General features: G+C 37.0%; 1 protein-coding gene across 5 annotated transcripts in view; it reads left to right on the top strand.

The window, feature by feature from the left end:
• col14a1a (collagen, type XIV, alpha 1a) overlaps positions 1–14082 on the top strand; it is a 143274-nt gene that overhangs the window by 112757 nt on the left and 16435 nt on the right. For 4 of the 5 annotated variants that reach the window (XM_073871978.1, XM_073871974.1, XM_073871976.1 and 1 more), the window contains 6 exons: positions 926–970; positions 1084–1179; positions 1298–1351; positions 4476–4529; positions 10100–10153; positions 10243–10314. In XM_073871978.1, the coding sequence (XP_073728079.1) occupies positions 926–970; positions 1084–1179; positions 1298–1351; positions 4476–4529; positions 10100–10153; positions 10243–10314 (375 nt within the window). The remainder of the gene's footprint in view (positions 1–925; positions 971–1083; positions 1180–1297; positions 1352–4475; positions 4530–10099; positions 10154–10242; positions 10315–14082) is intronic. The other variant, XM_073871975.1, reaches the window with a different exon arrangement.

Here is a 14082-nt window from a genome sequence, read left to right as displayed (position 1 = left end):
TTGGCCGCGGCACTCTTTTCACACGCTGAGTAAATCATTCTGTCCAGAAGAGTTTTATGTGTTCCCTTTGTTTATTTGTATTTGTCCAACTAACTGTAGCACTTTTTACAATGAAGTCCCTCCAGATGTGTGTACTGTATGTACAAAATGCTCTGGTCCAAATAAAGCCATTCTGGGAGGATATAACATAGGAATACATTTTGTGGGGGACATGTCCCCCTATTTAAAATAAAATGATTCTGTCCCCTTCACTTTCTGAACTTACCACCATGCCACTATTTATGTTCTTTGGTTTGTTACTTAGATTTAGGTTAACTAGTATTAAGCTATTCACAAGTGAGCATTATAAGATTAATCATCTTTTGCGCATGCACGTCTGTTTTGAGCATCAGCTGTGCAAATGTCTTTATAGAATATAAAAATGAGAACATAAATGATTATGTAATCTGAATTATATCCTCCCATTAGTGGCATAAACTTTCATCACAGTACTTACATCAATAAACACATTTTGTGAGTGTTTGAAAAGCTGTATGTGAGTGAAAAACACCTATTCTGCGTATCCGCTTTTCACAAATTTATGATGGGGCGACAGTTGAAATTGGATTACAAATTTATATACTGTATTTCTTTATATAAAATATATGCTTGTATATTAATTAGCTTATATATACATATTACGGTTATATATTATTTATACACACATACACATATACTGTACTATACACTCTGTATTTGACAGCCATGTCCCCATTCTCCTCACTTTTAAGATGCTGGCTACGCCCCTGGGATATAATTTCATTTCATGCTCCAAAATTTTTATGAGAACTAAGTCCACATATTGGCCTCTAAGGGGGTTTTGTCACAAGCTAGAATGTGACAAGTGTCTTTTGCTTCTTTGATTATTGCATCATTGATGGAGAAGGACCCTGCAGGGCTTTTACACTTTGTTTCAGCAGCTCGGCTGGTGGTAGGCCTGAAATGTTATGTACTTACATTAAGGAAATTAAATTCGGCAATGAAACTATAATGGTGCTACATTTATTTGAGACAATCTGATTTAATCGAGTCTTTATGTTCAAGGGACCTCAAGGGGCGTCGGGTGAGATCGGACCTCCGGGACCACAGGGGCCTCCAGGTCCTCAGGGGCCAAATGGAATGTCCATTCAGGGGCCAGTAGTAAGCTTAACACAGTCCTTTATCTCTGCTAGTCCCTGTGATTGTTACTTATAATATTTTATTTATATCTTTCTTTCTCTTTTGTTCAATTTTTCCCTTTCAATTTCTTTCTTGTCAGGGAGCTCCAGGAGAGAAAGGAGAGAAAGGTGAGACTGGCCTGCCAGGTCCTCAGGTAAGTAAAAATACATCAGCCGCCCGTTTCCTCAGCTATATAGCACCCACACACTCTCTCATTAGGTAACCTTACATCCTCCGACATAGAGTTATAATTATCACAGCGTCGTGTCTGCGTTTATGCTGCCGAGTGTGTGTCGTGTCTGTCTGCATGCGCATGTGCTTATTTGTGATGAGCGATAAGCCGTGTGTGTTTGTGTAGCTTATCTTTTTCATTTTATTTTGAAAGACAGGCCTGCAGGAAACACCTGTCAGAAGTGAATAAGCAAACACAGATAATGCTCTTCAGCTGAAGGCCTAATACAATGAACTAGTGACTTTATGAATTACTTGAACCTTCTCGAACTCAGCTTGAAAACTCACCTGTTTGCACGGAAGTCTGATGGGAAAATTGTCACAACTAAAGGCCACTTACACAACAACATTTTAGCTGTGAACAGGAATGTTTTAATGCGGTTTGGTTGTTTGTTGTCATAGCGACAACATTTTGGGCTCCTGCAACTTTTGATACGTTTAAATGATTTTAAATTTTTGATAACAAAGCCTTATAATTTCCGTGTAAACTACGTAAACGCGAATCTGTGATAACGGTGACGTCATGCGCATGTGTTTATTCACTTTATAGGCATGTGCGAGTATAACCAAAACAACAATAGTGTTGCTTTACAATCTCTTAGACATTATTGTCACGTGTTTGTGAAATCTTTGAGTTCATTAACTCTTTCCCCGCCATTGACGAGTTATTTCGTCAATTAAGAAAAAACATTTGCATGAAAAAAACGTGTTCTTAATGAGTTTTTATGGTTATTTGTAATACCGTGATTATCCACTAGATCAGGGATTCCCAAAGTCAAAATTAATTAATGTTTGATAAGCAGTGGCTGCGGGGCGGCAGTGGCTCAGTGGTTCATGTAGGTTGTCTACAAAGGTTGGTGGTTCAATCCCCGGCTCCATCGGACCAAGTGTCGAGGTGTCCTTGAGCAAGACACCTAACCCCAGCTGCTCCCGACGAGCTGGATGGCGCCTTGCATGGCTGACACCGCCGTCGGTGTATGAATGCGTGAGTGAATGGGTGAATGTGAGGCAACTTGTAAATCGCTTTGGATGGCCATAGGTCTGTTAAAAGCGCTATATAAATGCAGTCCATTTACCAAGTATGAGGGTCAGAAATCTGTACCTATTAGACAGACATAAGCTCTGCATTAAAATCCAGCTTTAAAGTCCATGTAAAGTCAGAAATTAAATGAAAATGTGATATTAACAACCAAGCCAAATTTGAATAATTAAAAAAAATGTAAATAAGTTATCAATATCTTGGAAAAACAGGCAGATTTTCTGCTCTCAAATGCTGGGGCATGGTTTCAGCGCAGACACGCCCCCAGCGTTTACCACTCGCTGTAAAGCCTCCGTCTCTCTTAACTCTTTCCCTGCCAGCGTTTAAAAAAAAGTTGCCAGCCAGTGCCAGCATTTTTATGATTTTCACACAAAAATGCCTTCCAGAAAATGTTCTTTTTTAAATATATTAACATACAATATATCAAATGAAAGAACAGACCCCCCCCTGCTTTCAAACAAAAAATAGTTTCATCCTATCTTTATTTGTTGTCTTTTTATCAGCTCTCAAATAACTGTTTGCCCTAAGGAAATACTTTGGGGTAACATAAGTTGTATAAGAGCGCCACCTAGTGGATAATAGCGGAAAAATGGATTGCCGAAAAAATTTGACATTGGCAGGGAAGTGTTTTCTCTTAATTTTTCTCATAACTCGTCGATGGCGGGGGAAAGAGTTAACGTTTAAATAGTGCTACAATCTGAATGGATGCTTGCGACATGTAAGGGCCACCCAGACAATTTTCGATGGCTCAAGTGCTTCATCGAGCCACTGTTTAAGCCCCACCCAAATAATCCTGAGCACAGAAATCAGAAAACAGTCTTAATTCAAATCAGAATTTTATGCAACAATGAAAATTCATACTGTAGTTTCCCTAGCAGATCTAAACTCCTATGCTTCTAAAGGCTTTATCAGAAATGTGTTAAAATTCTCCATTTTCTACGACAACCAACCGCTGGGTTTTAGATGCCTGCTGAAATGTCGTCCTAATGCTTCTGAAACATTCACACTGACAGCTCCATTTGTTGAAGAACGGCTGTTTGATCTAAAGGCACTCTAACAAAACCCTCCTAAAGTTCTCCAGGGTGAGAACAAAGAACATCCTGGATCTTTTGACCAGCTTCCATTGGTCGAAGTACAAACACACACATCAACCCATCCTCAGCTTTTCTCCAGTATAGACATGATAGTTTGAAAGAAATATTCTCCCTTAAGTGAAATCAGATTTAGTCATATTACGCAGTAGGTCAATGTAGGACATTGAATATTGTTATATTGGCCGCGATGTGCTCTTTGTCGTGCTGTGAGGATGGCCACAGTGCAGCAGGACTGCTCTTGTTTTTCCACTCATTGATAATCTATCCTGTCAGTCTGTGAATTATTTTCACTGGTTGCCGATGCCAGTTCTCCATATCGTCTGTCGCTAGAGATGAAAGCATTGTATATAACACTGTTATGAGTGCTCTCCCCCACTGTTGCAATGTGAGAATTACGAGCCCACTTATGATAAAGCAAAGTCCATTTCAGCCTCTGCAATAGTGTACGTGTATGTGTGTGGTGCTGACAGATAGAGTAATGTTAAGCTGAGCTCATCTAGTTCTTGTGATTTAGCATAGACTTATTGCCACTATATTTTATAGCATCACACTATGTAATATTGTAGCTAAAGCTATGATATTAAAATATTGTATAATATAGATGAGGAAAGCATTTTTATTATTCCAAGTTATTAGTGCTTCAATAGATAATACCACTCGAAGCAGCTTACCAAGCTTAATATCATTGGGGAATGCCTTTAATCTGTAATCTTCTTGTTACCAGACCAAATTCTTAACCACTAGTCCAAGCTGTAGCTCAGAGATTTAAGTTCATGTTAAAACTGTAGCTGTTGAAAATGAGATGTTATGTGTACACTGATGTCCATCTGAAAGCATGTGTTACACATACATCACACATTTGTAAATAGCCACTGTATTTCTGTCAATGATTAACCCGTTTGGTTTCTTTTTAGGGTGTACCAGGTGCAAGTGGAGGACCTGGCCGAGATGGACCTCCAGGACAAAGAGTAAGCATCTTTCTGTTTTGATATAAAACAAATTTTGCCTTGACCAATATTTTACAGTAAATGTATACCTCAGGAGAAACATTAAGTACTAAAAAGTATGAACCCTTTAAAGGTTGTGTGTGTAAATTTTGGCGGTATCTAGTGGTGAGATTACGAATTGCAACCAACAACTCAACCCTCAATTTCAAAACGCATACGGTACCCGCCACAGGACAAACATGTCGTCGTCTGAGACAACAAAGGGACGAAATGCGCTCTGTAGAACATTTTGTCAGTTTAAGGCTACTGTAGAAACGTGACGCCGATTACCATATAATGAGACCCACCCGCTGTGTATGGAAATAAAAACAGCTCATTCTGAGGTAATAAAAACAATACAGTTCATTATGTAAGGCCTCTTTACAGCACTAAAAATATAGTAATGTATATTATACTGCATTTCTGTGAAGAGATGCTTCTAAAAGTTACACAATGCACCTTAACCAATTTAACTCTGTGGACCCTGTACCGGGTCCAAAATTTATTATTATGACTTATATTCCTTTAATTTTTAATGGTCTGACATGGCCCCATTACCACATATGAGATACTGTTTGAAGGTTAGAATCTCTACTTTCTGCAGATATGCATCACTTTGACATATTTTTACTGTAAGAAAGTTATTTACACTTAATTTACACTATCACCCCCCCATATTTTTTACATAATTTAATATTCACATATTTCATATTTTTCCAAGTATGACAAACAAGTCTTATATCAAATGACATCATTATTTTTGTTCTGTTATCATCACATATCCAACAATCGTTGAATGAATAATGAAAAATCGTCTTTTGTAAACATATGAAAAACCTTTTGAAACGTTTTGAAACTTGAGCGTGAACTGCCTCAGATAGCACATAGCCACAAATGATACACCATCTTTTATCTTAGGTCCTACTCTAAACAATGAGTCCATTCACAGCATTTTCTTTGGTTGTGTGCAAGAATAATCCCTTGCTATTTATTATATGTGCAAAACAAAAAATATTTTTTATATGAAAAATTTATTTTCACACCCTTCAAAATGAGAATAACTTTTGAATGCGACATGCTAAAGAGATCATTCTTTTTTTGGGTGTTTACTGTCTGCTGCTGCTAACAACCAGAACTGTCTGCAGTCTGCTAGAGCACCCAGAACCAGTGTTATACACTTTCATAGACAGTGTTTACAAAACACACACAAAAAAATTTGGTGGTTCATCATATGAAAAACAACATAAATAACAATATTTGTCACAAACAGCAGATTTTTATGTAACTTCAAAGGGCTTTCTGTAAAATGATATAAAGATAGTGCATTTATTCCACTGTATGTGGTTATGGGGACACTTCAAATGTTTTTAGGCAGAAATGGATTACAAAAAGGGTATTATTCCTCCCTTCAGTTGGAGTAAAATAACTTTTGCATAGATTATGATAGAGAAAAAATTCCTCTGTAAGCTGACATTTGCTGGAATCAAACAAAACTGTCTGCAGGTTTCGTTACCACTCAGGGCCAGAGTTATACACTTTTAAATACAGACTTTATAGGGAAAAAAACATAAAAAAACGCCTATTTATTTTTGTGTTTATTAGAGGACTGACAACACATACAACCATGTTTCGCACTTTCAACAGTGTTGTATGTGATTTCAAATGGTTTCCTGTAAAATGATACCAAACTTTTGTATGTTCATCTCTGAATGTGAGTATGGGAAGCTTTTGGGTAGGCCAAATCCAGGCAGAAATCCCCAAAATAGCCTTAAAGTAAATACACTTTGAAAACCACACAACATCATCAGTTTGCTTGGAGGTCTGCAATGACAAATATAACCTGATAAAAGAGTTTTAAAACCTTCACTTAATCACTTAATCCCCATATGCAGTTCATCAAACAGAACGTATGCTTTTTTTCGTATCTACAAACATCTGACTAAAGAGATTCAATTACTGGCCTATTAGTCAATAACAGCACGTTGATCTATTGAGCTGTTCACAAATGTCCTGCTAGACTGTAATAAAAACAGCTCAATGTGTTGGTTTTCTCTATTGATTTTAGACTTTATCTCCAAACCAAATTAATCTCAATTCTCAAGACTCATTTAACATTTTAATATTATTTTAACATTTAAAATTTATGATTTACAGATTTTAGATAGTAATGTTGCAGTGAGTTTGCACACCCTTAAGATTTGAAGTATAATTGCTTTCTCTGGGTCTCAACTTTTTTGCTGCTTATATAGTTTTTATTAAAAAATAAATAAATAAATAAAAACATCATTGACTCAACCTCATGTTGTTCCATATCTGTAAGATTTTCTTTCTTTATTACACTTTATTAGGCTGCATATTCAAAGGGAATTTTCAACATTTTTGGGTCAATTAATTCTATAATACATCCATTATATATTGGATTTGCATATAGTATACAGTATTTGTACTTGTAGTCTATACTTATTAAACACCATTAGACAGAAAAGAAAATGTAAATCTCATCGTGTGAACTGCAATAAAAAATATGCACAAAATGGCTGTTGGATTACATTTCCCATAGCTGCTTGGTGTAATTAAATGGTAATGTCTTAGCAAAAGAGAGCGGCTCTATTTAGTAATGAGCAGACGGAGTGAAATTCTTTGAGTAAATCTGTCAATTTAGACTGAAAAAATAAAAATAACGAGTACAAATAATAGTATTTAGACCTCACTGCAGCTTTTTCTGAGGTGAATAAATCTACTGAGGTTCCACATAAAATAACTCAATATGACAACCTAACAAAGAAAGCAGATGTTTGGCTTTGAACTTTTGGTAATGGTTAAGAAGAACATTTGTAAAAGAATATTTTAACACTTCCAAGGTTAACAAATCTGTAAATGGCTTCCAATGAGGTGCTGATGAAATTATTACAGTTTTTCAACAACAAAAACATACTTTGAAGAGACCCTTGTACAGTGGTAAGAAGCGTGAACAATCACCTGGCCAAGAGATGAAATTTCAATAGCTTCATTTAAAATAAAATTGTGTGTGTGTTCTGGCTGGTCAAAAAATGTTGTTTGAATAATAGTGTGTTTGGCCTCTGAAGTTGCACATGAAGTAACCTTTCGAAACAACTTTTACAAGCAAAGAGGTGTTTATAGCCGATTCCTCCATGACCACTTCATAAGGGAGGTTTGTCTTCATCTCAACTGAGACTGCTGTGAACTCAAAGACTCAGAGTCGTCTGAGATCACATATGCTGCTTACATCAGAAGTATTTTAAGGGTTTAAGCTCTTGAAGAAAGGTAGTCCAACATAACATTGTACTTAAGACGTTTGATATGTTACATAATTTCCCCACAAAGTTCTGCTGGACTATTTTCCAATAAAGCTTGATATTTCGAGCATAAGGCATGTTCAGTGCAGGATCACTTAAGACTTAGTTGGATTGGTAGCTAAAAGGAAGCAACCAGAGCTGTATTTTAAAATTCGAGCAGATGGATTTGACAGTAAGTAAGTGTTGTTCAGGCTGTATTTCTACTGATGTTTATTCAGTGCACCCCAAACTTTCACATGAAATGAATTGCTTTTTGTGAGGAGGTCATGCTACCACTTTTTAAGAAATAAATAAATGTATTAATATCATTTGAAATAGTACTGTATGTTTATTGGTTGATATTTTTGATGTAAATGGATGATAGTTTTGCCTATAAAGTAGTTTCAACATTATCTGCCCATAAAGGTCAAGTGTGGTTTTTTTAGTGGCATCTGCCACCACAACAGCAAGCAGGCTCCTGATTGGTTAATGCGGCTCGAAAATCCACCAAAGTTCAAATTTTTCAACTCGGGTGTCAGCCGCAAATTCGCGTCAAACGCAAAATGCACAAAAAGCACCATTTGCGAGTACCGCGCCAGACACTCAATTCGTGAACTAGACCCACGAATGTGGCAGAATCGCGTCTACCACACCAATCTAAACGGCACATTCATGCCGCGAGACATCCAGACGCGCATCAACACATCTTCACATTGACTTAACATTGAAATCACTTGCGCTTGACGCCTCTACCGCGGCTGGTGTGAACGCAGCATAATGGTGAGATTGCGAATTGCAACTAATAGCTAAGGGCTCGTTATAGTTGTGCGTAGGTCCTATGGCGTAGCTGCGACGGTGTAGGTTATGCGTCGCTTTTCATTTATACTTTTGTGTCGTCGTCCGCGTCGACATGCAAACACACATGCAGACCGCTGGTAGGCAGTATACACGCGTGTTATCATAATAGCGGCACTGGCCGTTAATGAAGAAGCAGCTTGGCAGGTTTAACCCACAAGTGAAGAATAAACAGCAACTTGTTGTGTATGTTTTGAGAAGACCAGCAGTGATGGAAGTAAATAAACAGCGACTTATGTTGCAATTTGAGTTAAATCACTCCTCAACTTGGCCCATCTTTGTTCTCACCGTCGCAAACGGAAATACCTATGATGCCGGGTTTTTTTACCTGGCAGAAGGGGTTCTAGTAGACCAATCACAGCGTTTGAGGTCTGCTTAGAACTGACGCGCTGTTAAAAATTTGGCGAGGTGCACATCAGGCTATGCAGAGCTACGCGGAGTCTATGGATAACCTTCGGCGTAGCTACGGCGTAGACCTTACGCACGACTATAAATTGGACTTTAGTCAACAGCTTACCTCAATTTCGAAATCCATAGAGAAGCTACGATAGCTGCCATAGGACAAACATGGTGTCGTCTAAGACAACGTAGGGACAAAATGCGCTTTGTAGAACAGTTTGTCTGTTTAGGGCAACTGAAGAAACATGACGGTGACTTCTGTGTAATGGTTTATTCTAAGATAATACAACAATACAGTTTATTATGTAAGGTCTTTATACACAACTAATAATATAGTTATGTATATTAGATTGTATTTCTGTGAAGAGATCCTAAAAGTCCCACATTGCACCTTTAAAGGACAGTGCTAGACTATAGAAAGACTGAATTAAGGAGAATATTTTTGAAGAGCACTTTATTATTATAGCCTTTTATATTTTAACAGATCTTATCTTTAGCAGATGTAAAAATGATTTGTTATTTCATAACGTAATGATGTAATAAACTATGTCTGTAGATTTTAGTTTTAGTCTGTTTTATGCTTGCCAGAATTTTCTGGCAGGATGTTAATAGCAGTGCATCCCTGCTACCAACTGACAGTCAAAGATAAAACACAAATCCACCTGCTCTGTTGTTACTTTCCTCCATAAGAGTAACAGGGACTTTTTGTGCGTTTCTGGTCTTTTACATTGAGATTGATGGCTGTTGAAATGTTCTTAGGGCGGTTTATGTCAGCAGTCCACAAAGGTCGGCCAGAGTACTACACATGCTGCAGCACATTTTTAGCAGAATATCAACTACACAATCTCTGCTATTTATCTTTTTCTCATTTATTATTTTAAAGAAGAGTGAGAATTTTTTAATTTTTGTGCTCTACGCTAAAAGAAGACACATTGCTGTATTAATGTCAGTATTTGTAATTTAAGTAAAGCTCTATGATAATGAGAGATTCTTTCTTTGTAGGGGCTACCAGGTAAAGATGGACCCCAAGGACGACAGGGCCTACCAGGGCCAATGGTATGGAGCCAGATAAAATCATTTTCCTAGACATTATTGGAGATTTTTATCTAACATGAACTTTTTGCCTTTTCAATATCACATTGTAGGGAAGCCCTGGCGCTCCTGGGGCCCCAGGATCAAGTGGACCACCAGGACCAATGGGTGATCAGGGACAGTCTGTGAGTATCATGTTGAACAAACTAAACACACAGTTGTAGACCAGGCATGTCATCAGTGTGAGATCAGGTTTCTTTAGCTTGCTGGTGTTTATTAAGTCTTTGTGTATGTCATTCTGGAGCCATGAGCAAGTAGTTAAAGTGTTAGGGTCAGTTTAGTGAATGTGGTTTTGTGGACGTTAAGGACTTTAGCAAAAGCAAGATGACGTATGAATTTTGGGAATCTGTTCAAAGTTTCAGACTTCAGCATTATTTTATATTATTTTAAAACCAAAGCAGAACATAATGGAAACCAATATTCAAAGCTAACAGTGCATGAGGTCATTGGACATGTATTTTGGGATTGGGGATTATTGTCTGTTATTAGGTCTTTATATTTCGCATTTCATGTATTTTAAATATCATGTCTCTCTAAAAAAATGCTAGGAAATGTTCCAGCATAGGGTCAAAAAGGGTCAAACCCAGCTGTTGGGTTAAATATCCCATAATGTTTATATTTTACCCAACAATAAGTTAAAACAACCCAGCATTTTGGGTTGAAACAACCATGCATAGGTTAAATTACAACTCGCACTGCAAAGAATGATTTTCAAAAAATATATATTTCTTTGTATTTTTGTCTTGTTTTCTGTAAAAATATCTACAAATTCTTAAAGCAACACCAAAGAGTTTTTTTTTTACCTTAAAATAACGTTTCCAAAAAAGTTTCAGTCGTTCATCCACTCAAAACAGGGTGAATGGCACTTTCACATTCGCTTTGCAGCCCTCTATCGGCAAAAACCGCACTAAACAAGTTTCCAACTGTCGGGTAGTGGTCCTGTAGTACGAGTGAAAACTACAAAAACTTTATTTACGGCAGACCTACAATCCAATCAGAGCCAGCTATGCTGCAGTATTTACGACAGTGGTAATGAACAATTACGGTTCTAACCTGTAGGGGGAGCAAAGAGCAAAAACTCTTTAGTGTTGCTTTAAAGGAATAGTCCATTTTCTTAAAAGAAATATTCAGATAATTTACTCACCACCATGTCATCCAAAATGTTGATGTCTTTCTTTGTTCAGTCAAGAAGAAATTATGTTTTTTGAGGAAAACATTGCAGGATTTTTCTCATTTTAATGGACTTTAATAGAGCCCAACAATTAACACTTAACTCAACACTTAACATTTTTTTTTTCAACGGAGTTTCAAAGGTCTATAAATGATCCCAAACAAGGCATAAGCGTCTTATCTAGCGAAACGATTGTCATTTTTGACAAGAAAAAAAAATGCACTTTTAAACCACAACTTTTCGTCTAGGTCCGGTCCAGCGAGACCTAACGTAAATGTGTAGTGACGTAGAGAGGTCACGTGTGAAATGCACATTTGCGGACCATTTTAAACAATAAACTGACACAAAGACATTAATTAGTATCATTCCACATACAACAACGTTGGAACGGTCCTCTTTTAACACACTTGTAAACACTGGGGCAGAGTTTCGCATTCGTCCTCTGTGACCTCTTGACGTCATGACGTATTGCGTAGGGTCACGCTGGCGCATCACGACGGGACCTAGACGAGAAATTGTGGTTTAAAAGTGTATTTGTTATTTTTATTGTCAAAAATGACAATCTTTTCGCTAGATAAGACCTTATGCCTCGTTTGGGATTGTTTATAGTCCTTTGAAACTCCGTTGAAAAAAACTGTTAAGTGTTGAGTTAAGAATTAAGTGTTGGGCTCTATTAAAGTCCATTAAAATGAGAAAAATCCTGCAATGTTTTCCTCAAAAAACATAATTTCTTCTCGACTTAACAAAGATAGACATCAACATTTTGGATGACATGGTGGTGAGTAAATTAACTGGATTTTTCTTTTAAGAACTATTCCTTTAAATTAAGATGCTTTTTCTTGATAAGCACTAGAAAATAAGTCTAGTTTTTAGACCAAAAATTAAAAATTTAAGTGAGTTTGTGCATAAAACAAGCAAAAAAATCTGACAAAGGGGTAAGCAAATTTTTCTTGAATTTTTCTTGAATTTAGTGTTTAAGGAAAATGTTTAAAAAAATTTTGTTTACCCCATTAGCAGATTTTTTTGCTTGTTTTATGCACAAAATCGCTTAGATTTGATATGTTTGGTCTAAAAACTAGACTTATTTTCTTGGGTCGTTTTGCTCATCAAAAAGCATCTTAATTTAAGATTTTTGATATTTTTACTGAAAACAAGACAAAATACTAAGAATTTTTTTTATTGAAAATCATTTTTTATGCAGCGTGGGTTTGGTTCAGCCCATTTTGACCCAACACTAAAAATAACCCAGCATTTTTAGAGTTTGGAAGTATTGGATGACAAATAAATTTTCATTACAGACATTGATATCTTGGAAAAAATTCTAGGTTGTTTTAATTTCCAAATATGGACATTTTCTAGATTAATATAACTGAACAGTTGGGTTTTACCATATTATACCTATCCATGGGTTGAAACAACACCACATTTTTGGATGTAAAGGTGAGAATGTTTTAGGTGTGAAAAATAAAGGATCCAAGTATCAGGAGACTAAAGCCGAAGGTATACTAGGGACATTCGCGTATGTGCGCCTTCCACATGACGTAATTTTCGTCATCAGGAGGGGCCCTAAATTTGAGACCGCGTGGACTGTGCGCGTTCAGTCCGTGTACAACAGCGCATGCGTGTGAAAATATTGAGACAGGAAACTGTAGAGCATGTTTGGCACCATAATGTTTTCTTCCTGTTCTTTGTTTGCTTGTTGTTTGTTCTAAACTGTGTTTGCGATGGTGGATCGGCTACTTTTCTTCATCTATCCTGAATGTTTTAATGTACTGTAAATGTCACCAAATCAGTGCTGCCCTGATGGCCTGGTAGAGTAATCATTTGAATAAGAAATAATTTGTATTGCGTACATGCGCGTAGCCACGATGAGTATATTTATATATTTTTATCTTAAGCGAAGGTCTCCAAATGAGTCCGGCTTTACATCCTAGAGACTGGCACAGTTTTGACTTTGGCTCAGTTTCAGCCCACACCAATTTACCCAAAGTGAGATACCTACAATTTGAGAAACTTCAGGTATTGTTTACAGAGCGCCCCTTGATTGAAATGTTTGTTTCTGGCTCTATCTAGGCACATAAGGGGTTTAGCAAACTGAAGTAACATCAGTCTCTATTAGTTTCCTGCGGCGTGACACCTGTTTGAATTTCAGTGAAGTTAGAGCTGTTATCTTGCGTTTTTCTCAACGATTCTTCACCATGACATTAAACAAAACCATATGCTTGACCACAGTCAACGCAGAACATCTGCAGGAAGCTGTGTTGCAGTGTGGCCCCTGAAACTGATTGGAAATATGCACATCTTTATTTTTACAAGACCTGGATGAGAGATTGTCAGTCAGATGACAGGTTTATGATCAATGTGGGCACTGTTTATGTGTAAATTCTACTACAGTGGTATTCAATCTAGATGTAGAGTCACAGGACTTCACTTAACATCTGTTTCCTTTTTATTTGATGTGTGAAATTACATTCAGTTCCATTATTGCTCTGTATGATCATATTCCCTCACATTTTGGCACAACCACATGTCCACGTTACATGTGTATCAATGATCCTACAATGACTGTTTCTCAGGGTTACATCTCATTTTTAACCAGATGTCTTATGATATCAGAATTGTTTAGCAGCCACAACATTCTGGCCATGAATCCTTCATAGTTTTCCAAAGCATTAGCTCAGAGATGTGTCCGGTTTATGCATTTGGCTCATGTGTTTAATCT

This window comes from Misgurnus anguillicaudatus, chromosome 10 (genome assembly GCF_027580225.2).
Source record: "Misgurnus anguillicaudatus chromosome 10, ASM2758022v2, whole genome shotgun sequence".
Lineage (NCBI taxonomy): Eukaryota > Metazoa > Chordata > Actinopteri > Cypriniformes > Cobitidae > Misgurnus > Misgurnus anguillicaudatus.
This window is presented reverse-complemented; position numbering and strand designations above follow the sequence as displayed.